Source organism: Amblyraja radiata, chromosome 27, assembly GCF_010909765.2.
Source record: "Amblyraja radiata isolate CabotCenter1 chromosome 27, sAmbRad1.1.pri, whole genome shotgun sequence".
Classification (NCBI taxonomy): Eukaryota; Metazoa; Chordata; class Chondrichthyes; order Rajiformes; family Rajidae; genus Amblyraja; species Amblyraja radiata.
In genome coordinates, this window is record NC_045982.1 from 23,563,883 (window position 1) to 23,590,823 (window position 26,941).

Consider the following 26,941-nt stretch of genomic DNA (forward strand, 5'->3'; position numbering starts at 1 on the left):
CAAGACAAAGAATCTCACTGAGGCAAGTCACATGTGATAATAAAGTATCATTCATTCATAAATTGATATTGTGCCAACTGTCAAAAGATAATTGTATTATTCTGCAATATATTTTAGGTGGAAGGATCAGAAATCTGCATAGTAGTTTTCCATGGTGATCGGTAATGGAACCTTGCCTTTTATGATAAATATTAATCACTTATAGGTGGAACGGAATTTGATGTGGATGGCAGAGGAATTGTCAAAAGCCATAGGAGACATAGATTGATTGGAATGTTGGACAGAGCTTGTCAAAGGCGAAAATATGATGTCCAGGAATAGATTGGTTGCATAAAAGTGAAGAAATGTCTAGTATGGCAAGCAAGTAAGGTATACTTGGCGATTTTTTGGGCGACTACAGGTGACTGCCCCAACATTTTCAACGCGTTGAAAAATATTCGGCGATAGTGGCGACAATTTTTGCTGTCGTAGGTTGACTTAGGTGTTGCCGTACATTGCCTTAGGTGCTGTCATAGGTTGTCGCCAGATGTCGTAGATGAATACCATTAAAACTAGTCCCTGGCAGTCGTCTAAAGAATCGCCTAAGTGGGACAGGCCCATAAAATTAGTGTTAATTTTGCAGATGTATATTCTGATGACAATTTGGTTTTGGTTATTGATGATTAGGTCAGGTATTCTGTTATGAAAATCATTAGTTTTATTTCTTTGAATGCTACCATTCCAAAATGTTATCGCATTCTTCAGTGTACTACCAAGAGTGAGTGCAGATAAATGGTTGGCAGTTCAACAGTAGTGATTTCAAGCAGTTGCAAGATACTTGGGTGTCATTAAGGATCATACCTTTCTGGCCACACGCCAATGATGAAATGAGAGATTTGCGCAAAACTAAAGATAATTATTTGCAATGCTCATACCAAAATCATGGAAGCACGAACTTTATAACTTTTTATGGAATTACAGAACAATACCACATTCAATAACACTACAAACCAGACTTGATCTTGCACAACCTATTTATATGCGGCTTCCAGAGATAACTCCATGGGGGACACGATTAATGTGTGTGTGCAAATCAAGTAGAAACTAATACAGAGAAACACATGAGATTCAAATCTACACCTTGAAAGCAAGGGGGATACAGTCTTTGTGAAGCATAATGGCATGCAGTTATATGAAGATACTGGCACAATAGGTTTCATGATCACTACACTGCATGGGTCACAAAGCATCGTGCAAAATATGTCATTCATCAAAACACTGAAAACCATCCTTGTTTGGGATAAGGATCACATGCAGGGATATTAAGTTGGAAAGAGTGCAAACAAGATTTGCGAGAATATTGCCAGGACTTCAGGCCTGAGCTGGGAGACGTCGGGCAGGCTACGACTTATTCCTTGTACAGGAGGCTGAGGGATTACCTTAGAGAGGTGTATAAGATTATGAAGGGAATTAAAAGAGTGTATGCTCCATATCGTTTACTCAGTGTAGGGGAATCAAGAACAGAGGACATAGGTTTAAAGTGAGAAGGGAAAGATTTGATAGGAATCAGTAATGCTCCCATGGCCAGAACTGTCTTGTTAAAGCTGATAGTGGGACATGAACAGCTGTGTACTCTGTTTCATAGAGTCATGGCTCACCCCCATGTCCTCAGACACAATGCTCCAACCCAAAGGTTTTCCATCCAACACAGGGATCGGACAATGATATCAGGAAAAGGAAGAGGTGGCAGCGAGTGGTCCGTGAGAAACTCTTCTTGGTGCTCGAACGTGGCAGTCTCGTCCCATTGCTCCCTGACGGTGCATCAGGCTGTTCGGTACCAACCGTTCTACCTGCCAAGGGAATTATCTGCTGGGGACCTGGGGTGGAGGGTATTGCACCAAGGTGTTCCCTGCAACCTGTTTCTCTCGCGGTTCACAGACTCGCCAGCCGCCTGCCACTTTTGCGGGCTGGAAGAGTCTGTGTACCACGTGTACATGGAGTGCGTGAGGCTGCAGCCACTGTTTGAATACCTAAAGGAGCTGCTCCTTGCCTTCTGGCTGCATTTTTCACCCACCATCCTCATCTTTGGACATCCTGTGCGTAGGGGAGAGGGTAGGGCTGAAGATGTCCTGGTTGGGTTGCTCCTGGGCCTGGCCAAGCTGGCCATCCGCGGGTCAAGGCGCCAGACGGTGGAGGGCTCTACTCGAGCCGGCTGCCTGCCCCTTTTCCGGGGATACGTCCGTGCCCGGGTGCGGATAGAAAGGGAATACGCCCTGTCTACGGGAACCCTGAGGGAGTTCCGCGACCGCTGGGCACCGAGGGGGGTTGAATGTATCCTGGACAAGGATTGCAATATAGTTGTTTAGCAGTTGCTTAGCATATTTGTTCGTCTTGTATTATGGTGGTGTTTTGTTTTATTGTATTGTAAATACTATTTTAATATTTGAATAAATATTTTTGAAATAAAAGAAGAAAAAAAAAAAAGGGAGTAATCTGCCATCATTCTGACTGCAGTCTACATCCCACTTCAGGCTGGTATGAAGCTAGCACTTGAGAAATTGAACACCATGATCAGCAAGCATGAAGCAGTGTTTCCTGGAACTGTCCTCATCATCACTGGAAACTTCAACCAGGAGATCTTGAAGAAGTATCTGTTGAACTGCTATCAACACATTCCCTTCAATACTAGAGATCCCACCACACTTGACCACTGCTAAAACATAATCAGGAATGCTAAACGCCCATCCCTCTACTGCACTTTGGAAAATCTTACCACTTGGCTATGCATCTTCCTGCCTACAGATAGACATGGAAGAGTGATAATGGCAAAATGGCCAATGAAATGTTGCAGTGGAAGGCTCAGGAATGGTTATGGAGTGGTAATCTAGGGGATTTTGTTGAAGGATTGCTCAGTGAAATTGAATGAATATGCCACAGTTGTCGCCGACTTCGAAACAAAATGCGTAGTGCCAACAAAGACGATTCTAGTCTTCCCCAAAAAGAATCACTGGAAGAACTGGGAGATTGGTAAACTGCTGAAGGCTAAATCTGTGTTTTGGACAATTCATACAAGGTGTGCAAGTACAACATCCTGAAGGCCACCAGGAGATTGAAGACAATTCTAGATGGAGTCATAGATTGACACTCAACAGTTGTACCGGAGCTTGCATGGTGTTACTCTTTACAAGGTGAAAGTAGGTAACATAAGTAACAACGCCACATCACTTTCAAATGAACTTAATGCCTTTCATGCACATGTTGAGAGGGAGAACAATGGAACACTAATACAAGCCCCCAATTGGCACTATCACCTCTGTCTCAGCCAGGAAATAGTGGCTTTCTTGGTCTCTGCTGCAAATGAATTGAATAGTTTGTGGACTGGCTTTAATGATGCCTGGAAGCTGAGGTCAAAGCTAATAAGTATCGTCCACTTAGCATTTCTGATTGAAGACACTTGTAAGTGACGTCTTTGGTTTCTAGGTGATAGGCACCTCCTTTGTTGAGGACGGGTATGTTCCAAAAAAAACTTAATGTTCCTTTTTGTTCTTTTATTGTGTACCTCAATTCATTGTCAGATCTGATGAGGCTGAAAGATTGTTACCTTTGTGAATTCCTTTAGCTCTGTCCATTATATGCTCTTTTTGAGGTTTAACATGCAGATGGCTCAGGTTGTAGCTGAGCATATTTAATCTGCCTTGAGCTGTTCTTGGCATTCCCTACTGCACCCTTTATTGAAACAGGGTTGGTCCCCTGGCTGTATTGTAGTTAGAGATACGCTGGTCAATTCATAGATTGGTTGCTATTAATGGCTCCTGGCATCTCGTGTATACTCAGTTTTGGAGAGTGTACACGTTCTGAATCTACCCTATTTAACATGATGCCTGTGCAAAAAAAAATATGATGGAGTGTGATTTTGATGTGAAGATGGAATATTGTCTCTACAAGGAGCATGCAATTAATACTGTTACTATTGCTGTCAGAGACAAATTATTTCCCAATACCTAGATTGCTGAGGATATGGTATGGGAACAGCTCCATTCAAGACCGCAAGAAATTGCAGAGTTGTAGATGTAGCCCAGACTATCTCACAGACCAACCTCCTTTCCATTGACTCCATCTATACCTCACACTGCTTTGGCAAGGCCGCCAGCATAATCAAAGACCAGTTTCAACCTGGTCACCTCATCTCCCCTCTGCCATCAGGCAAGTGCTACAGAGGTTTGTGAATGCATACCTCCAGATTCAGGGATCTTTTCTTCCCAGCCGTTATCGGGCAACTGAACTGTCTTTTCACCAGCTAGAAAGATGTTCTGATCTCCTATCTACCTCATTGGAGACCATTGAACTATCTTTAATCAGACTTTATTGGACTTTATCTTGCATTAACCATTACACTATCCAGTATCTACACTGTGGACAGTTTGATTATAATGCTTTTTGTTGCGTGCTATCCATTTCGCTGATTGGAGAGCACGCAACAAAAAGCTTTTCACTGTACCTCGATACATGTGACAATACTAAATTAACCTAAACAAGGTCAACTATTTTTTTTGCCCACCTGGCACTTACATTAGTGGCACACTACTGACAATTGATAAAAAGGGGTGTCTATTCATATTAATAGCAGAGACACCATACATACACAAACATCTTGCACAATCTTATATGTCTTGTCAAGACATGACGTTACCAATTAGAGACTTGTAGTTTCCATTTGTTGTCATGATCCCGATATGTAACTATTGGTTTTAAGTTCTGTTCAATTTTTGTTTAACCATATAATAACCATATAACAATTACAGCACGGAAACAGGCCATCTCGGCCCTTCTAGTCCGTGCCGAACACTTATTCTTCCCTAGTCCCATCTACCTGCACTCAGACCATAACCCTCCATTCCATTCCCGTCCATATAACTATCCACCACCTCCACTTGAGGCTCATTCCACACAGCTACCACTCTCTGAGTAAAGATGTTCCCCCTCATGTTACCCCTAAACTTCTGTCCCTTAATTCTCAAGTCATGTCCTCTTGTTTGAATCTTCCCTACTCTCAGTGGGAAAAGCTTATCCACGTCAACTCTGTCTATCCCTCTCATCATTTTAAAGACCTCTATCAAGTCCCCCCTTAACCTTCTGCGCTCCAAAGAATAAAGACCTAACTTGTTCAACCTTTCTGTGTAACTTAGTTGCTGAAACCCAGACAACATTCTAGTAAATCTCTTCTGTACTCTCTCTATTTTGTTGACATCCTTCCTATAATTAGGCGACCAAAATTGTACACCATACTCCAGAATTGGCCTCACCAATGCCTTGTACAATTTTAACATTACATCCCAACTTCTATACTTAATGCTCTGATTTATAAAGGCCAGCACACCAAAAGCTTTCTTTACCACAATATCTACATGAGATTCTACCTTCAGGGAATTGTGCACAGTTATTCCTAGATCCCTCTGTTCAACTGCATTCCTCAATTCACTACCATTTACCATGTACCATGTACGTCCTATTTTGATTTGTCCTGCCAAGATGTAGCACCTCACACTTATCAGCATTAAACTCCATCTGCATCTTTCAGCCCACTCTTCCAAATGGCCTAAATCTCTCTGTAGACTTTGAAAATCTACTTCATTATCCACAACACAACCTGTCTTACTATCATCTGCATACTTACTAATCCAATTTACCACACCATCATCCAGATCATTGATGTACATGACAAACAACAGTGGACCCAACACAGATCCCTGTGGCACCCCACTAGTCACTGGCCTCCAACCTGACAAACAGCCATCCACCATTACTCTCTGGCATCTCCCATTCAGCCACTGTTGAATCCATCTTGCTACTCCACCATTAATACCCAACAATTGAACCTTCTTAACCAACCTTCCATGAGGAACCTTGTCAAAGGCCTTACTGAAGTCCATATATACAACATCCACTGCTTTACCCTCATCAATTTCCCGAGTAATCTCTTCAAAAAATTCAAGAAGATTAGTCAAACATGACCTTCCAGGCACAAATCCATGTTGACTGTTCCTAATCAGACCCTGTTTATCCAGATGCTTATATATATTATCTCTAAGTATCCTTTCCATTAATTTGCCCACCACTGACGTCAAACTAACAGGTCTATAAGTGCTAGGTTTACACTTAGAACCCTTTTTAAACAATGGAACAACATGCGCATTACGCCAATCCTCCGGCACTATTCCCGTTTCTAATGACATTTGAAATATTTCTGTCATAGCCCCTGTTATTTCTACACTAACTTCCCTCAATGTCCTAGGGAATATCCTGTCCGTCCTGGAGACTTATCCACTTTTATATTTTTCAAAAGTCTCATAGTTTCCATAGCTATTCTACTTGTTTCCCTTACCTCACATAATTCAATATCCTTCTCCTTGGTGAATACTGAAGAAAAGAAATTGTTCAATATCTCCCACATCTCTTTTGGCTCTGCAGATAGCTGTCCACTCTGACTCTCTAATGGACCAATTTTATCCCTCGTTATCCTTTTGCTATTAATATAGCTGTAGAAACCCTTTGGATTTACTTGCCAAATTCACCTTACTTGCCAAAAAAACCTCATATCTTCTTTTAGCTTTTCTAATTTCTTTCTTAAGATTCTTTTTACATTCTTTATACTCCTCAAGCACCTCATTTACTCCATGCTGCCTATAATTATTGTAGATCTCTCTCTTTATCCGAACCAAGTGTCCAATTTCCCTTGAAAACCATGGCTCTTTCCAATTTTTACTATTTCCTTTCAACCGAACAGGGACATAAAGATTCTGTACTCTTAAAATTTCACCTTTAAATGTCCTCCATTTCTCTTCCACAGCTTTCCCATAAAACAAAATGTCCCAATTCACTCCTTTTAAATCCTTTCGCATTTCCTCAAAGTTAGCCTTTCTCCAATCAAAAATCTCAACCCTAGGTCCAGTTCTGACCTTCTCCATAATTAGCGTTCAAGAAGGAACTGCAGATGCTGGAAAATCAAAGGTACACAAAAAAGCTGGAGAAACTCAGCGGGTGCAGCAGCATCTATGGAGCGAAGGAAATAGGCAACGTTTCGGGCCGAAATCCTTCTTCACTCTCCATAATTATATTGAAACTAATGGTATTGTGATCACTGGACCCGAACTGTTCCCCAACACATACCTCTGTCACCTGACCTGCCTCATTTCCTAACAGGAAGTCCAGCACCGCCCCTTCTCTAGTAGGTACCTCTATGCATTACTGCAAAAAACTATCCTGCACACATTTTACAAACTCCAAACCATCCAGCCCATTTACAGAATGTGTTTCCCAGTCTATGTGTGGAAAATTGAAATCTCCCACAATCACTACCTTGTGCTTACTACTAATATCTGCGATCTCCTTACATATTTGCTCTTCCAATTCTCGCTCCCCATTTGACGGTCTATAATACACCCCTATAAGTGTTGCTACCCCTTTCCCATTTCTCAGTTCCACCCAAATAGCCTCCCTATACAAGCCCTCTAATCTATCCTGCCAAAGCACTGCTGTAATATCTTCCCTGACAGCAGTGCAACACCTCCACCTCTTGCCCCTCCAATTCTATCACACCTGAAGCAACGAAATCCTGGAATATTTAGTTTCCAATCACAGCCCTCCTGCAACCATGTTTCACTGATCGCCACAACATCATACTTCCAGGTGTCAATCCAGGCTCTAAGCTCATCCACCTTTCTTACAATACTCCTAGCATTAAAATATACACATTTAAGAAACCCACCCCCTCTTATTCTCTGTTTATTATCTTTTTCTTCTTTCTCCCCAACATTTTGGGTCCGAGTGCTACCCTTCTCTGCCTCCTGCCTCACACACTGACTGCAAGCTTTCCCTATTTGAGTCCCACCCCCCTGTTTCTGTACTGTTCCATGATATGGTAAGGATTCTGTTTCCAGAAATCAATTCCATCCTATTTCTTTATTCTCCATTGTGATAATTAATCCTTCATTTAATTTAAATCATGTTGCTCATCGTTGTCCCGTTCCAGTTGGACTTTTCGTTGCTGTTCATTGTTTAATTTCAGTATATTTGACAATTAAACACTCCTGAATCTTTATGTTTCTACCTTGCCTATTGTGTAGCACCCTTGTTATTGCTCCTGACACATTCGACCATAAAACATAGGAGCAAAATTAGGCCATTCAGCCCATCGAGTCTATACATCAGTCAATCATGGCCAATTATGTTTCCCTTTCAACCCCATTCTCCTGCCTTCTCCCCATAACCTTTGATGACCTTCCTAATCAAGACCCTATCAATCTTTGCCTTATAAAATACCCAATGTTGTGGCCTCCACAGCTGTCCTTGACAATAAATACCACAGATTCACCATCTCTGGTTAAAGAAATTCCTCTTCATCTTCATTCTGAAGCTATGTCCTTTTATTCTAAAGCCGTGCCCTCTGGTTCTACACTCTCCCATTACTGGAAACATCCTTTCCACATCCACTCAATTGAGGCTTTTCATTATCCGGTAGGTTCCAATGAGAACTCCCTCAACCTTCTAAACTCCGGTGAGTACAGGCCCAGAGCCATCAAATGCTCATCATACGTTAACCTAATTATCCAAGGATAAATCTCGTAAACTCCTCTGGATCCTCCCTAAAGCCAGCATATCATCAGATATGGGGCAAAAACCGCTCACAATATTGCATATGTGGCCTCTCCTAATAAATGTTCAGCATTACATCCTTACTTTTATATTCTAGTCCCCATAAAATTAATAATAACATTGCATTTGCCTTCCTTACTGCCAATTTAACTTGCGAATTAACCTTTGGGAATCCTGCACCAGCATTCCCAAGTCCCATTTCACATCCGATTCCTGATTCCTCTCCCCATTTAGAAAATAATCTACGTTTTTATTCCTTCTACCAAAGTACATGGCTATACAATATGGTACACTGTATTTAATTTGCCACTTCAATGCACACTTTCACAACCTGTCCAAGTACTTCTGCATTCTCCCTGCTTCCTCAACACTACTTGTCCGTCCACCTATTCTTGTATCATATGCAAAACTTTGTCACAATTCACTTATTCAGATCATTAAAATATAATGTGAAAAGTAACGACCAAACTCTTTGCTTCGGCCATTCAACCAATCTCCTATCCATCCTAGTACCCTGCCTCTAAACCATGTGCTCCTATCTTGTTTCGCAGCTTTAGGTGTGATACCTTACCAAAGGCCTTCTGAAAATCTAAGTTAAAAACATCCACTGACTATCCTTTGTTTATCCTGCTTATTAATTCCTCAAAGAATTTCAACAGATGTGTCAGGCAAGATATCTCCTTCATAAAACCATGCTGATGTTGGTTTATTTTATCATGTGCTTCCAAGTAACTCAGACCTCATCCTTGGTAATGGACTCTAAAATGTTACCAATCACAGAAGTCAGACTAACTTGCCTATAATTTCCTTTCTTCCGCCTCGCTCCCTTCTTAAACAGTGGAGTTACATTCGTGATTTTCCAGTCCTCTGGAACCATTCCTGACTCCAGTGATCCTTGAAAGATCACTACTAATGCCTCCACAGTCTCAACAGCTACTTCTTTCAGAAGCCTAGGGTGTAGTCCACCTATTCCAGATGACATCCACCTTCAGACTGAAAGGTAATGATGCCTGAGAGGGTCACTTCATGCGGGTGTGCCTCTTAAATAGTGCTCTGTTACAAGCATCTTGACAGTCAATTGATTATAGGTAAAGATAGATAAAATACATTCTGTGCATGGAATCATTTAGCTGACTGCATAATGAATAATATATATCGAATTTACTATCCATAATCCAACAGGCACCATTAACATACTAGTATACCTTTCACGATGTATTCATATTATGATGTATGATGTTATTCTCCTCTAATCACCACCATTTATAAACTAAAGATAGACACAAAATGCTGGAGTAATTCAGTGGGTCGAGCAACATCTCTTGAGAAATTAGATAGGTGACTTTTCTGGTCAGGACCCTTCTTCAGACTGTGGTAGGGGGAAGGGGAAAATTGGAAGCAAAAAGAGATAGGACAAATCATTGTCCCTCTGGTCCTCACCTTTCACCCCACCAGCCGGCAAATACAACACATAATCCTCCGCCATTTCCGCCACCCCCAACGTGACCCCACCACTCGCCACATCTTCCCATCTCCCCCCATGTCTGCCTTCCGCAAAGACCGCTCCCTCCGCAACTCCCTCGTCAATTCTTCCCTTCCCTCCCGCACCACCCCCTCCCCGGGCACTTTCCGTTGCAACCGGAAGAAATGCAACACCTGTCCCTTCACCTCCCCCCTCGACTCCATCCAAGGTCCCAAGCAGTCGTTCCAGGTGCGACAAAGGTTCACCTGTATCTCCTCCAACCTCATCTACTGCATCCGCTGCTCTAGATGTCAGCTGATTTACATCGGTGAGACCAAGCGTAGGTTGGGCGATCGTTTCGCCGAACACCTCCGCTCAGTCCGCAATAACCTACCTGACCTCCCGGTGGCTCAGCACTTCAACTCCCCCTCCCATTCCCAATCCGACCTCTTTGTCCTGGGTCTCCTCCACTGCCAGAGTGAGCAACAGCGGAAATTGGAGGAACAGCACCTCATATTCCGTCTGGGGACCTTGCGTCCTTATGGCATTAACATAGAATTCTCCCAATTTGGCTAGCCCTTGCTGTCTCCTCCCCTTCCTTAACCCTCTAGCTGTCTCCTCCCACACTCCCATCCGCCCGCCCTCGGGCTCCTCCTCCTCCTCCTCCCCTTTTCCTTCTTTCTTTCCCCCACCCCCCATCAGTCTGAAGAAGGGTTTCGGCCCGAAACGTCGCCTATTTCCTTCGCTCCATAGATGCTGCTGCACCCGCTGAGTTTCCCCAGCAATTTTGTGTACCTAGGACAAATCATGGCTGGCAACAAATGACCTCAGGTGAGGGGGTTTCCTGATAAGGCAGATTGTTGAACAAAGATTAGAGATAGAAACAAGTGCGAGCCCAAGAGGGATAAATAACTGTGAAGCTAGATAACAGATTTTTAGTGAATGGGTGGTGTGGAAAAAACAGAAACAGGGTCTGTCAGGGCTCAGGGGAAGGTAGTGGAAGTTCAGGGGAAGTTACTAAAAAAATGGGGAAATTGATAATCATACCGTTGGGTTGTCATCTATCAATATGAGGTGCTGTCCCTCCAGTTTGCATGTGGCTTCACACTGGCAATGGAGGAGGCCCAGGACAGAAAGATCAGTCTGGAAATTGGAATGGAAACGGGAATTAAAGTGGTTAGGAAATGGGAGATCCAGTTGGCCTTGCTGGACCAAATGCAAGTGTTTGGCAAAGTAGTCGCTGAGAGATAGTCCATGTGCATTTGAGGGCAGGGTGAAAGTTAGTGGTGAAGTTCATGAAGTCCTTGAGTTCTGCATGGATGCAGAAGGCATTCACATGCAGTCGTCGATGTAGCAGATAAAGTGTTGGGGGATAGGGCTTGTGTATGCCTGGAACAAGGGCTGATCGAAGTATCAAACAAAAAGGCAGGCATAGCTGGGGCCCATGCAAGTGCCCATGGCTACATGTTCAAGTTAAAGAAAGTAAGAGTAGTTGGAAGGGGAATTGTTGAGGCTGAGGACAAGTTCTGCGAGGCTGAGGAGTATGTCAGTGGAAGGAAATTGGTTTAGGGTGAGGACAAATCCTGCTAGGTAGCGGAGAGTGTTAGTAAATTGGGGGATTAGATTAGTGTCCTCTAACTTCATCTACTGCATCCAGTATTCTCGATGTGAGCTCCTGTACACCGGTGAGACCAGAGTAGCTAATGTTGTGCCATTATTTAAGAAGGGCAGCAAGGTCAAGCCATGGAATTACAGGGCCTTGAACTGGACATCAATGGTGGGAAAGTTGTTGGAGAGTATCCTGAGGAGCAGGATCTCCAAACATTTGGATAGGCAGGGACTGATTAATGATAGTCAGCAAAGCAATGTGTGTAGGAAATAGATATTTTTGGAAGAGGACGCCAAGAACGCAATGTTGCAAATGCACGCAAATGGGCAGTTGACATTATCTATGTGGAGTTTTGGAAGGCCTTTGAAAAGCTCCCCATGGTATGGTCATCTGGAAAGTTAGTGTATGTGGAATCCAAGATGAGCTAGCCATTTTGTGTCAAAATTGGTTGGAGGAAGGAGTCAGGGAAGTTTTTGGGTTTTGGGCAGTCTCTAGATTGAGATGGAATGTAGAAATTTGGAAATGTCTGAGATTTCTGAAAATTTGAGATGTCTGAGACTAGTGTAATGCATAGTGTAGGGAGGGCTGGGGTAATAAGGAATTGTCGAAGTCAAACCCTTCAATAAGACTCGTGGACGACTTGATTAACCATCAGCAGTGGGTTTATTTTATTTGCACAAGGAAAGAGTGTCACAGGCTGTGATCACAACTCTAAAGTTAAGTCAGTGCAGGAAATTCATACACCAAAAAGATAACAACTGAGGAAGTACAGATGTGATGTGGATTGATATGTTAATTTCAGGAATTGTGCTTTACTTTTACATTGTACAAAAGTCGCGACTTCTTGGTTCTGCTTGCAACATGATGCAAAGGTAAGCATACTTAATATGTTCATAATTTGACACTGGATCGTGACTTTTTGGGTCTTGGCTTAACGTGGTACACAGATTAGGAAGTTAATGTGTTTAATGGCATATACCAGCTGCTGGCTCTTGAGTGCCACATGTGTCGAGGTAGTGACAATAAGTATATTGTCAACAAATGCTAACAAATGTCTTTTGGCTTTCGCACGCAACCGAGCACAAAGGTAACATTAATGAAGGTGATAATATCGAGTCTAGCTGGCAACTTGAACTAATGTATTAATAAACATCTCTAACAGTTTTGGGGACTTCCCTAGGATGCATGTTGTACACTAAACTGTCAGGTGTCCCAATCAAATGCTCTGCTTGTTATGCTGTAAAGTACTAATAACAGGTGTTCTAGATGCAGTGTGGTCTAATTTAAGTATACAAACTTAAAGCACACGGCATTGGGGGTTCAGTATTGATGTGGATAGAGAACTGGCTGGCAAACAGGAAGCAAAGAGTAGGAGTAAATGGTTCCTTTTCACAATGGCAGGCAGTGACTAGTGGGGTACCGCAAGGCTCAGTGCTGGGACCCCAGCTATTTACAATATATATTAATGATCTGGATGAGGGAATTGAAGGCAATATCTCCAAGTTTGCGGATGACACTAAGCTGGGGGGCAGTGTTAGATGTGAGGAGGATGCTAGGAGACTACTAGGTAACTTGGATAGGCTGGGTGAGTGGGCAAATGTTTGGCTGATGCAGTATAATGTGGATAAATGTGAGGTTATCCATTTTGGTGGCAAAAACAGGAAAGCAGACTATTATCTAAATGGTGGCCGACTAGGAAAAGGGGAGATGCAGCGAGACCTGGGTGTCATGGTACACCAGTCATTGAAAGTAGGCATGCAGGTGCAGCAGGCAGTGAAGAAAGTGAATGGTATGTTAGCTTTCATAGCAAAAGGATTTGAGTATAGGAGCAGGGAAGTTCTACTGCAGTTGTACAGGGTCTTGGTGAGACCACACCTGGAGTATTGCGTACAGTTTTGGTCTCCAAATCTGAGGAAGGACATTATTGCCATAGAGGGAGTGCAGAGAAGGTTCACCAGACTGATTCCTGGGATGTCAGGACTGTCTTATGAAGAAAGACTGGATAGACTTGGTTTATACTCTCTAGAATTTAGGAGATTGAGAGGGAATCTTATAGAAACTTACAAAATTCTTAAGGGGTTGGACAGGCTAGATGCAGGAAGATTGCTCCCAATGTTGGGGAAGTCCAGGACAAGGGGTCACAGCTTAAGGATAAGGGGGAAATCCTTTAAAACCGAGATGAGAAGAACTTTTTTCACACAGAGAGTGGTGAATCTCTGGAACTCTCTGCCACAGAGGGTAGTCGAGGCCAGTTCATTGGCTATATTTAAGAGGGAATTAGATGTGGCCCTTGTGGCTAAGGGGATCAGAGGGTATGGAGAGAAGGCAGGTACGGGATACTGAGTTGGATGATCAGCCATGATCATATTGAATGGCGGTGCAGGCTCGAAGGGCCGAATGGCCTACTCCTGCACCTAATTTCTATGTTTCTATGTTTCTATGCAGTGTGGTCTAATTTATCCTCAAGACAGAATATTGGATGGGGGAATTATGCCATTCCATGTGCTCCTTACTCTAAAATTATATAAGATTGTAGTAGATATCATTTTCAGTTGAGGTAAAACCCAGTACTTGGGACTCAAATTTAAATGCTTGTAGAACCCAGGTGATGAAATTAAAAAAATAGCCTGACAATACATTTTCATACAAATGTATAGCACCATCCTGGAAAGTTTCCAATCGGGTTTCAGGGCCCACCACAGCACAGAGTCTGCCTTGTTGAAGGTACATAACGACCTTCTTGTCGCCATTGACTCCGGCGACTGTGCAATCCTGCTCCTTCTCGACCTCAACGCAGCATTTGATGTGGACCATCCTAATTGACCGTCTCCGGTACGGGGTTGGTATTGATGGCACTGCCCTGAGCTGGTTCGTCTCCTACCTCAAAGACAGGAGTTTCTCTACAAACATGGGCAACTCTTTCTCCTTCCCAGCTAGCGTTTGCTGCGGGGTTCCACAAGGCTTCAACCTCGGCCTCATTTTCTTCTCTCTGTATATGCTCTCCTTAGGCCAAGTTATTCAAAGGCACGGCATTTCCTTCTACTGCTATGCAGACGATACACAGCTCTATCTCACCCTGAAACCCAACAACCGATCAAATCGACTCAGCCTTATGCACTGCCTCGAGGATATAAAGTGTTGGATGGCCCAGAACTTCCTACAACTAAATGAGAGCAAGTCTGAGGTCATCCTCATCGGCTCCTCGGACTCCATCAAAACGATAGCAAGCAGCTTTGGAAGCCTTACCCCCTTACTCAAACCTCACGCCAAAAACCTTGGCGTGATATTTGACTCCGCACTGAAGTTTGACAAACAAGTCAATGCCGTGGTAAAAGCTAGCTTCTTCCAGCATCGCACGATAGCTAAAATCAAACTATTCCTCTAATTTGACGATCTTGAAAAGATCATCCATGCATTTATCTCCTTCCGCCTTGATTACTGCAACTCCCTTTACACTGGCATCAGCCAATTATCCCTGTCCCGCCTGCAATTGGTCCAAACACAGCAGCGAGACTTCGGACGGGCACCCGAAAAAGGGACCACATCACTCCGATTCTGGCCACTCTCCACTGGCTCCCAGTGCGGTTCAAAATCAATTTCAAGCTCCTCCTTTATGTATATAAAGTCCTTAACGGGCTTGCCTCCACCTACATCAAAAATCTGCTAACCCACCATTCTTCCTCCAGGTCCCTCAGGTCGGCCGACTTGGGGTTACTGACCATCCTGCTGTCCAGGTATAAGCTCAGAGACGACCGCGCCTTTGCGGTTGCAGCACCTAGACTGTGGAACAGCAACCCTCTTCTCATCAGAACTGCCCCCCCATCGACTCTTTTAGGTCTATACTTAAAACTTATTTCTTCTCTCAAGCGTTTCTTGAGGTCCTCTGAGGAAGCGCTGTATGCATTTATTTATGTATTGTTAGATCTATGTACCACTGTATGTAGCACGTTAGTACCTGCACTGATGTAAAGCACTTTGGTCAATGAGAGTTGTTTTTAAATGTGCTATAGAAATAAAATTGACTTGACTTGACCTAATAGGCAAATTTAGCCCACCCTATCTATATAGGGCAAAGGCAAATGTGTTCTCCCTGTGCTGCCATTTACATGGAACTATGCATCTGTATCCCTGGGTCTTTCTGTTGTGAATACATTCAAATCTATGAAATTATTAAAAACATCAGTGGAGATTGAGATTATTGGTAAATCATTTTTCTATAGTGGAGATGATAAATTGATGGTGGCCAGTACCACCTCACAGATGTTCAATCACAATGGATCTCATTTACATATATGACATCACAATGGGACAGGCGTGGCAGATTGGAACCTTCAAGTGACCCACTAAAATCAAACTACTGCATGAGTCACAGTGCCATCTCACAGATGTACAAACACAATGGATCTCATTTACATATGATATAACAATGGGACAGGGGTGGGAGATCTCTCCCCCTCCCTGCCTCCCTTCCACCCTCATGCCTTTCCCCCACTCCCCCCCCCTTATCTCTCTCCCCCCTTCTCTCTCTCTCTCTCTCTCTCTCCCCTTCTTTCTCTCTCTCACCCCTTCTCTCTCTATCCCCTTCTCTCTCTCTCTCCCCTTCTCTCTCTCTCTCCCCTTCTCTCCCTCTCTCTCCCCACTCTCTCTCTCCTTCTCTCTCTCTCCCTCCCCCCTCTCTCTCTCTCTCTCTCTCCCCCCTTCTCTCTCTCTCTCTCCCCCTTCTCTCTCTCTCTCCCCCCTCTCTCTCTCTCCCCCCCTCCCTCTCTCCCCCCTTCCCTCTCTCCCCCCCTTCCCTCTCTCCCCCCTTCCCCCCCTTCCCTCTCTCTCTCCCCCCCTTCCCTCTCTCTCCCCCTTCCCCCCTCCCTCCCCTTCCTCTCTCCCTCCCCTTCCTCTCTCCCTCCCCTTCCTCTCTCCCTCCCCTTCCTCTCTCCCTCCCCTTCCTCTCTCTCCCCCTCTCCCCTCCCCCTCTCCTCTCTCCTGTCCCTCTCCTCTCCCCTGTCCCTCTCCTCTCCCCTGTTCCTCTTCTCCCCCTCTCCTCTCACATCCCCCTCTTCCCCTCTCCTCCACTTCTACCCCCCCCCTCACCCACCCTTCCCCTACCCCTGTCTCCCCTTCACCCTCCCCGCTCTCCTCCCCTCCTCCTCCCCCCATCCTCATCCCCTCTCTCTCCTTTCCCCCTCCCCTATCCTCCCTTCCCCACTCTCTCCCCATCTCCCCTCCCGCTACCCACTCTCTCCCCATCTCCCTCTCCCCTCCTCCCCCACCCTCCCATCCTCTCCCCCCCACCTCCCTCTGTCTCTTGCCCTTCTGTCTCTGCCCCTCTCTGTGTCTCCCCATTCTCTCTTTGCCCTCACTCTTTACCCCCCCCCCCCCCTCTAGACGCTCCTGCAAGTTGGGGGCTATGCGTCAGTGGATAGGGCGGTTATAGGGTAAAAGGAGCAAATTAATAATAATATAATTTCAAGGGGGGTAGTTAGCATGTGTGCGGGGTGGTAGTTAGTGTGTGTGACGCCACATCGCGCCTGCCCCCCCCCCCCCCCCCCCGCACATTGGGGGAACACTTGGGTCTGCACTTGGTCTAGTATACTTATAAAAGTCTTGTCTTGTTTCTATGTGTGTGTGTCTGCCTGTTATTGTCTTTTCGCCAACACGGTACACGATAATGCTAACATTTTTGCAGAATCTTACTCAGCTTTTTTCCGTTGTCCATCTAATAAGTTTCCTTCAGATTTGATGTTATATTTCATGTTATTGATATTTCAAGATTAAAAAAAGCCAACTTTAACAAGATTTTTACTGTTAAAATCCTTCCTGCCAGCTTCCAACAAACTTCGATACAAAGTTGCAATACAGGAACACTCTGTGCTTCCACCATCACAGTCCTCCACCCGACATTTGCAACAATCTTACCATCATACAGCACTTACTCCAACTCCTGGCAGCAAGTGCTTCAACAGGAGGGGGCGGGTGAATTGGTATTGCAATTGAACGTACTGCGGTAGGCAGGTGAAGTCCAATTGGATTTTTTAAGTCCAGTGCTGGGGGAGGCAGGGGAGTGGTGGAATCTTACGTTGGGGAACAGGTTGAGTTGGGGGACCATGCCTTATGTGGGGGCTATGGGACAGTGGTGGAATATTGCATTGGGGGACTAGGCCTCCCGTGTGACAGGACCCAGTTGGTCAAGAATACTATTAAAAGTCTCGACCTGTCTGTCTGTCTTCTCAGGAGCTATGCCAAAACGGTACACAAGGCACTAAATTTTTTGCAGAATCTTACTCAGCATTTTCCCGTGGTCATTCGTATCAAGTTTCTTCACATTTGATATTATATTTCACGTTATTGATATTTAAAGCTTTAAAAAATCCAACTTTAACAAGATTTGTACTGTTAAAATCCTTCCTGCCAGCTTCCAACAAACTTCGATACAAAGTTGCAATACAGGAACACTCTGTGCTTCCACCAACCTTTCACCTGAATGGGATATCACTAGAGCCAGGATGTTTAGGCACTAAAAAACTCTGAAATAGGCACTAAAAAACTCTGAAATAGGCAGGCAACAAGGCTTAATAAAATTACAAAAAAGGCATGAAAAATACATTTATTGACAAAAAAAAGCATAAAATGCATAAAAAGGCATGTATTTCCACCACCAAAATATGGTTAAAAATGATAATATAAAGGTAAACTACATTAAATGACCAAAGTTGCCTGATTACACATAATTACTAGCATTTTTACCAAATTATCTGGTGCTAAACTATGCCGTCTGTCAGACAGTTATGAAAAACGTCTTTCTACCTCAGCTGAGGTCAATAGTGCATACCCGAAACAAGCGACAGACTCTATATTCATGTCGATATCTTGTGCATTACAACTCTCTTTGAGAACTTTAGCTATGTTTTGTATTTCGTCAAAATCTTTGTTGGCTAAAATCACTCACATTTTCCGTGTATGTCTTTATCTACATCACCAGGAACTTTACGAATATCGTCAGTTACTTTGTTGAAAACCTGCAAGTTATTCACTAATGTTTCACCATGTTTCTCAAGGGAAGTGATAGCGTGTGAAGTTTGCTAAATTGGAAGCAATAAACACAAGATCACGGTGGAGGGACTTTTTTTGCATGATTTCACTTACGATCCTGACTGCAGCAGATTCTTCTTCTTCAAAACAGTTGACGATTTCTTTCATCTTTTCAAAATTTGCAGCATAGTAGAGTACAGCAGAGAGCCATGTACCCCACCTAGTCAAAACGGGCAGAGGAGGTAGCAGAATCTCAGGTGCCAATTCCTTGAACAACTGCACACGTGACGATGCATTGAGGAAGATTTTCTTGACATTGGAAACTAGGCAATCGACATTTGGAAACAAGCTATGTATAACCATATAATAACCATATAACAATTACAGCACGGAAACAGGCCATCTCGACCCCTCTAGTCCGTGCCGAACACATAATCTCCCCTAGTCCCATATACCTGCGCTCAGACCATAACCCTCCATTCCTTTCCCATCCATATAACTATCCAATTTATTTTTAAATGATAAAAACGAACCTACCTCCACCACCCTCACTGGAAGCTCATTCCACACAGCTACCACTCTCTGAGTAAAGAAGTTCCCCCTCATGTTACCCCTAAACTTCAGTCCCTTAATTCTCAAGTCATGTCCCCTTGTTTGAATCTTCCCTACTCTCAGTGGGAAAAGCTTTTCCACGTCAACTCTGTCTATCCCTCTCATCATTTTAAAAACCTCTATCAAGTCCCCCCTTAACCTTCTGCGCTCCAAAGAATAAAGCCCTAACTTGTTCAACCTTTCTCTGTAACTTAGTTGCTGAAACCCAGGCAACATTCTAGTAAATCTCCTCTGTACTCTCTCTATTTTGTTGACATCCTTCCTATAATTAGGCGACCAAAATTGTACACCATACTCCAGAATTGGCCTCACCAATGCCTTGTACAATTTTAACATTACATCCCAACTTCTATACTCAATGCTCTGATTTATAAAGGCCAGCACACCAAAAGCTTTCTTTACCACCCTATCTACATGAGATTCCACTTTCATGGAACTGTGCACAGTTATTCCCAGATCCCTCTGTTCACCTACATTCTTCAATTCCCTACCATTTACCATGTACGTCCTATTTTGATTTGTCTTGCCAAGATGTAGCACCTCACACTTATCAGCAATTGGCAATTCTATGAAGTCCTTGAGCTAAGCATGTCAATTGCAACATTTTGGGGAATAAAACTTTAAGAGCACGCGCATCTTTTTACATGTACAGAGCTGCATCAGTCACAAACATTCTCGTGTTTGATACCTTCTGGCCAAAGTACAGCAAGTGAAGATGTAAATAACTGAGCAATAGGTGAGCTGTTTGACTTCTCCAATACTTCCGATGTCAACAAATACTCCTTTGATGGTTGACCTGCCTCCATGGAACCGATGACCACATTGGCAACATATCTCCCCACAGCATCGGTTGTCTCGTCTATTGAGATCCATATTTTGTTGCATGCAACTTCATCTCTAGTTTTCTGCACAACAATGTTGAAGTAACTGTCCACATAATTTTTCCGTAATGATGACTCGCTTGGTATAGGTTCATCTATGTATTTCTCTAAAAAAAACCTCTGAGAGATTTGTTTTCCAATTTCCACAGTGGAATTCCAGCATCAATGAATGCCTTGCACAGATCACTCAAAAACTCAGATTTGTGACTGGAGTCGGCAGTAAATGTAGTGAGGAGACAAGCTTGGGTACTTCCCTTGGGTAGTCTACACCCCAGCGGTATAAAATTGACTTCTCAAATTTTAGATAGCCCTTGTCTTCTCCCTCCTCCCCCTCCCCCTTCACAGCTCTCCTTCTAGTCCTACTGTCTCTGCCTCTACCTTTCTTTATCCCGCCCCCCCCCTCCACCACATCAGTCTGAAGAAGGGTCTTAACCCGAAACATCGCCTATTCCTTCTCTCCATAGATGCTGCCTTAGCCGTTGAGTTTCTCCAACATGTTTTGTCTACCTTTGATTTTTCCAGCATGCAGTTCTTTCTTAAATTGATCTCGGAGAAGATTGAACCAGCGGGCAGCGGCACGAACGAATAAACGACCGATGATGGCGCCCCCTGTTTCACCCCAGTGGTGGAAGTTTTCTTGTAAGTTATATTATGTTAACATGTTAATAATAACATTAATATTAACGTGTTGACATAGAAAACGTCATTGTAATCACGGTACAACTAGAGAAAATTAGACTAAATGGGACCCGTTGGGTCCCAGCATCACACGGGAGGGCTGGTTCCCCCAACGCAATATTCCACCTCTTCACCAATTCCAATATTGGTGGCCAGTGGGAGGGGGGGGAGGGGGCTTTCTGGAACGCTAATCTGGGTGTTGTGGGCTGAAGGGACTGGTTTCCAGAGGGCTAGTATGGACATTGTGGGCCGAATGGATTATTGGGCTGGCGGCTCAGTCACTCAAGCCTTTTGTGCTGGCAGCTCACTTACTCACGGCTGGTGGGCTGGCAGTTGACACGGCTATTCCTTGAAATTCCATTACAAGCAGGGTGCAAGGCCACCAAATTCAAGTGCAGTTTCATACCATTTCAAGCAGGGTGCAAGGCCACTAAAGACAGCGAGTCGTGACCTCTCCCTCCTCCATCTTGCATAGACTGAGCCACGCCGACACTTCTGGGTTTCATAGTCTCTCCCCCCCCCACCAGAAGAGGCATGGCCTTCTTGGCGTGATTGACAGGGGAGAGAATCTCAACATTGTTTAAACACTAATAACTCTTTTATTTTTCATCGATGGGAAAAATCCTCGGTACCTGATGAGCGGAGGGGGACTCTGAGTAAGATGGCCAAAAATCACAGCCGCACGCAGTAGCGTCTTTTCTAAAATGATTATAAAGCGCAAACAGGAAGTGGTCAACATTAGACTTTTAATTATATAGAAGGCAAGGCAACTTTAATTTGGCAAGGCAAGTTTAATTAGGCAACACAGCTTTAGCATTTCCAAACCACAGGCAACACAGCTTTAGCATTTCCAAATCAAAGGCAACACAGCTTTAGCATTTCCAAGCCAAAGGCAACACAGCTTTAGCATTTCCAAACCAAAGACAACACAGCTTTAGCATTTCCAAACCAAAGGCAACACAGCTTTAGCATTTCCAAACCAAAGGCCACAGAGCTTTAGCATTTCCAAACCAAAGGCAACACAGCTTTAGCATTTCCAAACTATATTTTCAAACCACATTAAGGGCACTGACAGGTCAGTAAAACCACTCACAGTTTAGTAGACATGTGTTCAGTGTTATTCACAGCTCAGACTGAGATGCGTGACCCTCTCGCTCCCCCATCTTGCAGAGACTGACTGAGGCACTCAACACTTCCGGGTTTTATAGTCCCTCCAGAAGGGGCGTGGCCTTCAGGAAAGAGAATCTCAACATTTTTTAAACACTAATAATTCTTTTATTTGTCATGGATGGGAAAAATCATCTTGTCCTGCGCAGCGGAGGGGGACTCTGAGTAAGATGGCCAAAAATCACAGCCGTAAGAGGCAGCGTTTTTTTCTAAAATCAATATACAGAACACCAGGAAGTGGTCAAGATCAGACTTTTAGTAATATAGATAGATATAGATAGCACGATCTTTTAGCAAAATGGCAAAAAAAGGCTGATTTAGGCACTCTATCGTGAAAAATGTTTTATCTTGGTGAAATCATCGAAAAGGGCATGAAAAGGCACTTATGTCAAAATCCTGGCTCTAGATATCACAGTCCTCCACCCGACATTTGCAACAATGTTGCCATCATACAACACTTACTCCACGACAGGAGGGGGAGGGTGAATAGGTATTGCAATTGGGGAAGTTAAGGTATGTACGATTGCGATTCATAAATAAAAACTGATGATATGAAGGCAGGTAAATTATGTGGAACCTGTATAAAACATTGTTTTATAATAGATGGAGTATGACAATAGATGATTACATCTGATTGCAGTCTGAAAGATATTTGCAAGAGGGTTTCCAGAGTGAGGGATTTCTACTATAGATTGGAGAAACTGAGGTTGATCTCCTTAGGCAGACGAAGTTGAGTAGTGATATAAATAGGTAAACAGCATCATGACTGGCCTTATAAATGAAGGAACATTGATCGCATTTGTATATAGTTCAAGGACCTGCATGTGCAGATTTATAATTTTGCAAAATGTATTTTTATTACATACGTGTTAATGATCAATGCCTTTGGAATCAGTCAAGGTTTCCAGGGAATGGGAAATGCACTTGTAAAATATGCTGTGGGGCAAGAGCAGAAGAATAATCTTTGTTTGAAGCTGGAATAAGTTCAATGAACCAAATAGCCTCCTTCAGTGCCATAACAATTTTTTTGCCTCTTTGATTTCTACTTAGCCCTGCCATCAAAATCGCATTTTTAATAATTGTGAATCAGCCAGGAGATTGATTACGAGTTAAATCAGTCAGAAGAAGGGTCTCGACCCGAAACATCACCCATTCCTTCTCTCCAGAGATTCTGCCAGTTCTGCTGAGTTACTCCAGCATTTTGTGTCTACCTATGAGTTAAATACAACGGAAATTTTAATGTTTGGCCTATTACTGGTTATTCATTTCATCATAAATCTTTAACAGGATTTATCTAATGCTGCTGTGACCACATTTGCAATATTGTGAGCAGTTTTGCGCTCTATATCTGAGGAAGGATGTACTTGATTTGAAGAGAGTCCAGAGGAACATGCTGGACCTGTGTGGTGCAGAACTGAGCAATGACTGGAAATTTAAGCAATCAAGAATAATAGAAATATCCAAAAGATCAAACAACATTAGCATTAAGAAATAAAACTGTTATTGATGCATGTACTGGGAAGAGTTGCTTCTAACGTAAAAAATAGTAAAATTGTAGCTTCCTCTTTGATTAACACTAATTTTAATAACTTAATAACTCCTCCCCTTCTTGTGTCAGTAATGAGGCTTAAAATTGGGGAGAAAATTAGCACTCACTATATCCAAGCTCATTATTTGTGCTCTTCCAAAAGGTCACTCCTCTGCCTCCTGCACTCCAAAGAAAAAAGTCCCAGCCCATCCACCTCTCCTGACAACTTAAGTTTGCAAGCCCAAGTAAAACCCAATGCATCTTTTCTGCATCCTTACAACTGAAGCTTCTGTTTATTTAGTCAGGTGAAATAGTCTTACTGATGGTTTTCACTGCAATAGCTCTTGACTATTGGAGGTATCTACTTTCTAGACATGAAACCTTGTTGATTCCTGTAATGTAAATGTTAATGACATGCAGATAATTATAAACCATAGAGATCTAAGAAAAAAAGGATGTTGATAATCTTGGCTGTTGTGACAGATTATCTATGTACAGAACCCTTGGGTCATTCAATGAGTGTTGGGATATTACACTCTTAATCATTTTCTGATGCCACACACTACCATCTTGCACTGTTAAGTATAGCCATTCTTCCAGCAGAGATTCCGACAGTATCATATGCGGCCCTTGAAATTTGTATTTTCAATTTCCAGGTGTCATTTACAAAATTGTCAACTATTTAAGTATATTCAAAATGACGAAGAGAGTAATTTTGAATATACTTAAATATATGACAATTATGCAATACGTATTATGAGTGTAATGATGAGAATGCAACTCAGCCATTAGAGACGAAGTTTAAATTCAACATTTGTTTCTAACTCTGCTTGACAGATACCTCTATGGAAATTGATACGTTCAGATGATGGAGCCTCTTTGGTCCATTGCTTCTAATCCTTCCAAATGCCACGCTTACAGTCCGGAGATATTAAAGTGTCTTTAAAATAACTTTTAAATTGGAGCTCATTGAGAAAATGACTATATAAGGATGTATTTGCATTACGATAAAGCCTCACTATAACGGATCATGGGGGGGGGGGGGGGGGAGGAAGATAATGTCTGTTATTACAGATTGTCTGCTACAACTGAATAAGGGATAATTTCTCCAGCTTTTTATCTACCTTCGATTATTCCAGCATCTGCAGTTCTTTCTTAAACAAGGGGGTAAATATGTACAGTACTAAAAAAAACGCAGCCAATAAAAATACACTACACAATAAACAGTTAAGGACATAAAATACACAATATTTTACAACAGCTCAGTGTCACCACAGCAGAGTTGCTACCTTACAGCGCCAGAGACCTGAGTTTGATCCTGGCCTCGGGTGCTCCCTGTGGCAGCGTGGGTTTCCTCCGGGTGCTCGGGTTTATGCCCGCAGTGTGGAGACGTGCAGGTTTGTGATTTTGTGGGTGTCTATGGGTTGTGTGGGTTCTGCGGGTCGCTGACGGAGCTGCTGCTTCGTGGCTCCAGGGGCGCGGGTCCAATCCTGGCCTCGGTGCTCCCTGTTGCTGTGGGTTTCTTCAGGGTGCTCCTGTGCGCTGGTTCTACTGCACATACTGTGAATTGTCCCTCGTTTGTGGGGTGGAACTGCTGTGCTGGGGCACCCGGGTGGAGTTGTGGGGGTAGAGTTGAGGAATGGCTCTGCCGGCGTTTGTGGAAGCCAGATGGGCTGCAGACCTGCACATCTTTACGGGGGAACCCACGTTGTCACAATGTCTTTGTCTTTGCAATGAAAGATAGAACCACGACACGTGCTATGTGAGAGCAAAGATAGAATCACTGCGGTAGTTCTATCTACACACTGTGGATTGTCACTAGTGTGTCGGATAGAACTAGTAGTACAGGTGATCGCTTGTCAGCGTGCACTCTGTTTCCATGCGGCATCTCTAAACTGAACTAAACTAAAATGATTCAAAAATGAAATTCAATTGTATAATTCGCCAATGTATTCAAAACGCTTTTACTAGTACAATAGTAAGGAAAGTAGAAGAAATGGAGCAACATCTATGTAGAGTACCTTCATCTCTAAAACTAAACCAAACCAAGAATCGGTCCACTATAACCAAAATCTTTTTTAAAGAAGTGCATTATTGCGCCGGTTTACTGTACTCTCTACTTTTAGATTGAAAAAAACATTATCACTGTTACAGGATAAAATTATATATGATAAGGAATAATATTAGTGAGATGCTTAGGGTTTGTCAGAATTGCTAGTCTTTTAAAAACAAGATTGATAACAGGTATACTATTTTCTTATATGATGGATAAGTATTATTAATAGGATGTACAATGCAATGAAAGTATTAGTAAACATATTGTATAAATTTTAATATTCATTCCCTCTCATTTCAGGACACATGACATAGGATGAACACTGCTCATCGCCTGATATTATCTGTGTTGTTGTCCCTTGTTCTACTCACATTGGGGTTTGATGTCAGTGAAAACGTATGTTCCACATTGATATCTGGAATACTGTACAGATCATTCTCTCTTCAAGATGCATTTCCAAAAGCTTTTTCTGGTTGTTCCTGGACTGTTGAAAACCCAGATCCAACAAAATATTCAATTTACTTAAAATTTCACAAAGAGAAACAGATTTGCTCCCATCTCTCTCTGATGGTACTGCAGTTGGATCACTACATTCCGAATCAGACTTGCAGCACATTGGATTATATCGATTATGATGCTATTAACTTATGTGAAACAAGGAATTTATTTACATTTTTACAGTTTGATAAGGATTTTGTACAATTTTGTCTGACTTCGGAATCAGTTTTGAATGAACACATAGGAAAAAATGTAATGGAATTTCAATTATTGGAGGTTATTTTACTGAATAATGAGAATTCCAGCCAGTTTGGCTGTGGAGTATTATGTCATTGGCTTGAGAACTGCTTGAGCAACAGGAATCGTCACGAGCCATGTGGAATTAATTACTCAGGTTGTGGATGCCCCGACATGCATGAAAATGAGTCAGATTCAACCACGGTACTACCTTTCCTCAAGAATGAGTTTGTATCATCAAAATTACTTTCCAGGAATGTGAATGAGTTGAATGTTAAGAGTGGTGCAGCAAAAGTTGGTAAGTATATGTTTATTTTGTGCAATTTTCTGTGAAATAAATTCTATGAAATGAAAGAACTTCTGTAAAAAATGTTCATGTATATTATTGTCTCTATTTTAATTCTTTAGACAATAAACAAGACGTGAGCACAGTGTATGGGCATCATTAAAATTTAAACAATTATAGTACAAACTCATTCATTTCCTATAATTTGTGATCTTTTGCATAATTTAAATTATGGTACAATAATTCAAAGAAAAGATGAGCAGCCTGTAAGAG

The 26,941-nt window shown here is 42.8% G+C and overlaps 1 protein-coding gene across 6 annotated transcripts in view; it reads left to right on the forward strand.

The window, feature by feature from the left end:
• The window catches only part of LOC116988564 (adhesion G protein-coupled receptor B2-like), a 514,190-nt gene that overhangs the window by 53,746 nt on the left and 433,503 nt on the right, over window positions 1–26,941 (forward strand). For all 6 annotated transcript variants that reach the window (XM_033045397.1, XM_033045400.1, XM_033045401.1 and 3 more), the window contains exon 2: window positions 25,948–26,680. In XM_033045397.1, the coding sequence (XP_032901288.1) occupies window positions 25,963–26,680 (718 nt within the window). In that variant the 5' untranslated portion in view covers window positions 25,948–25,962. The remainder of the gene's footprint in view (window positions 1–25,947; window positions 26,681–26,941) is intronic.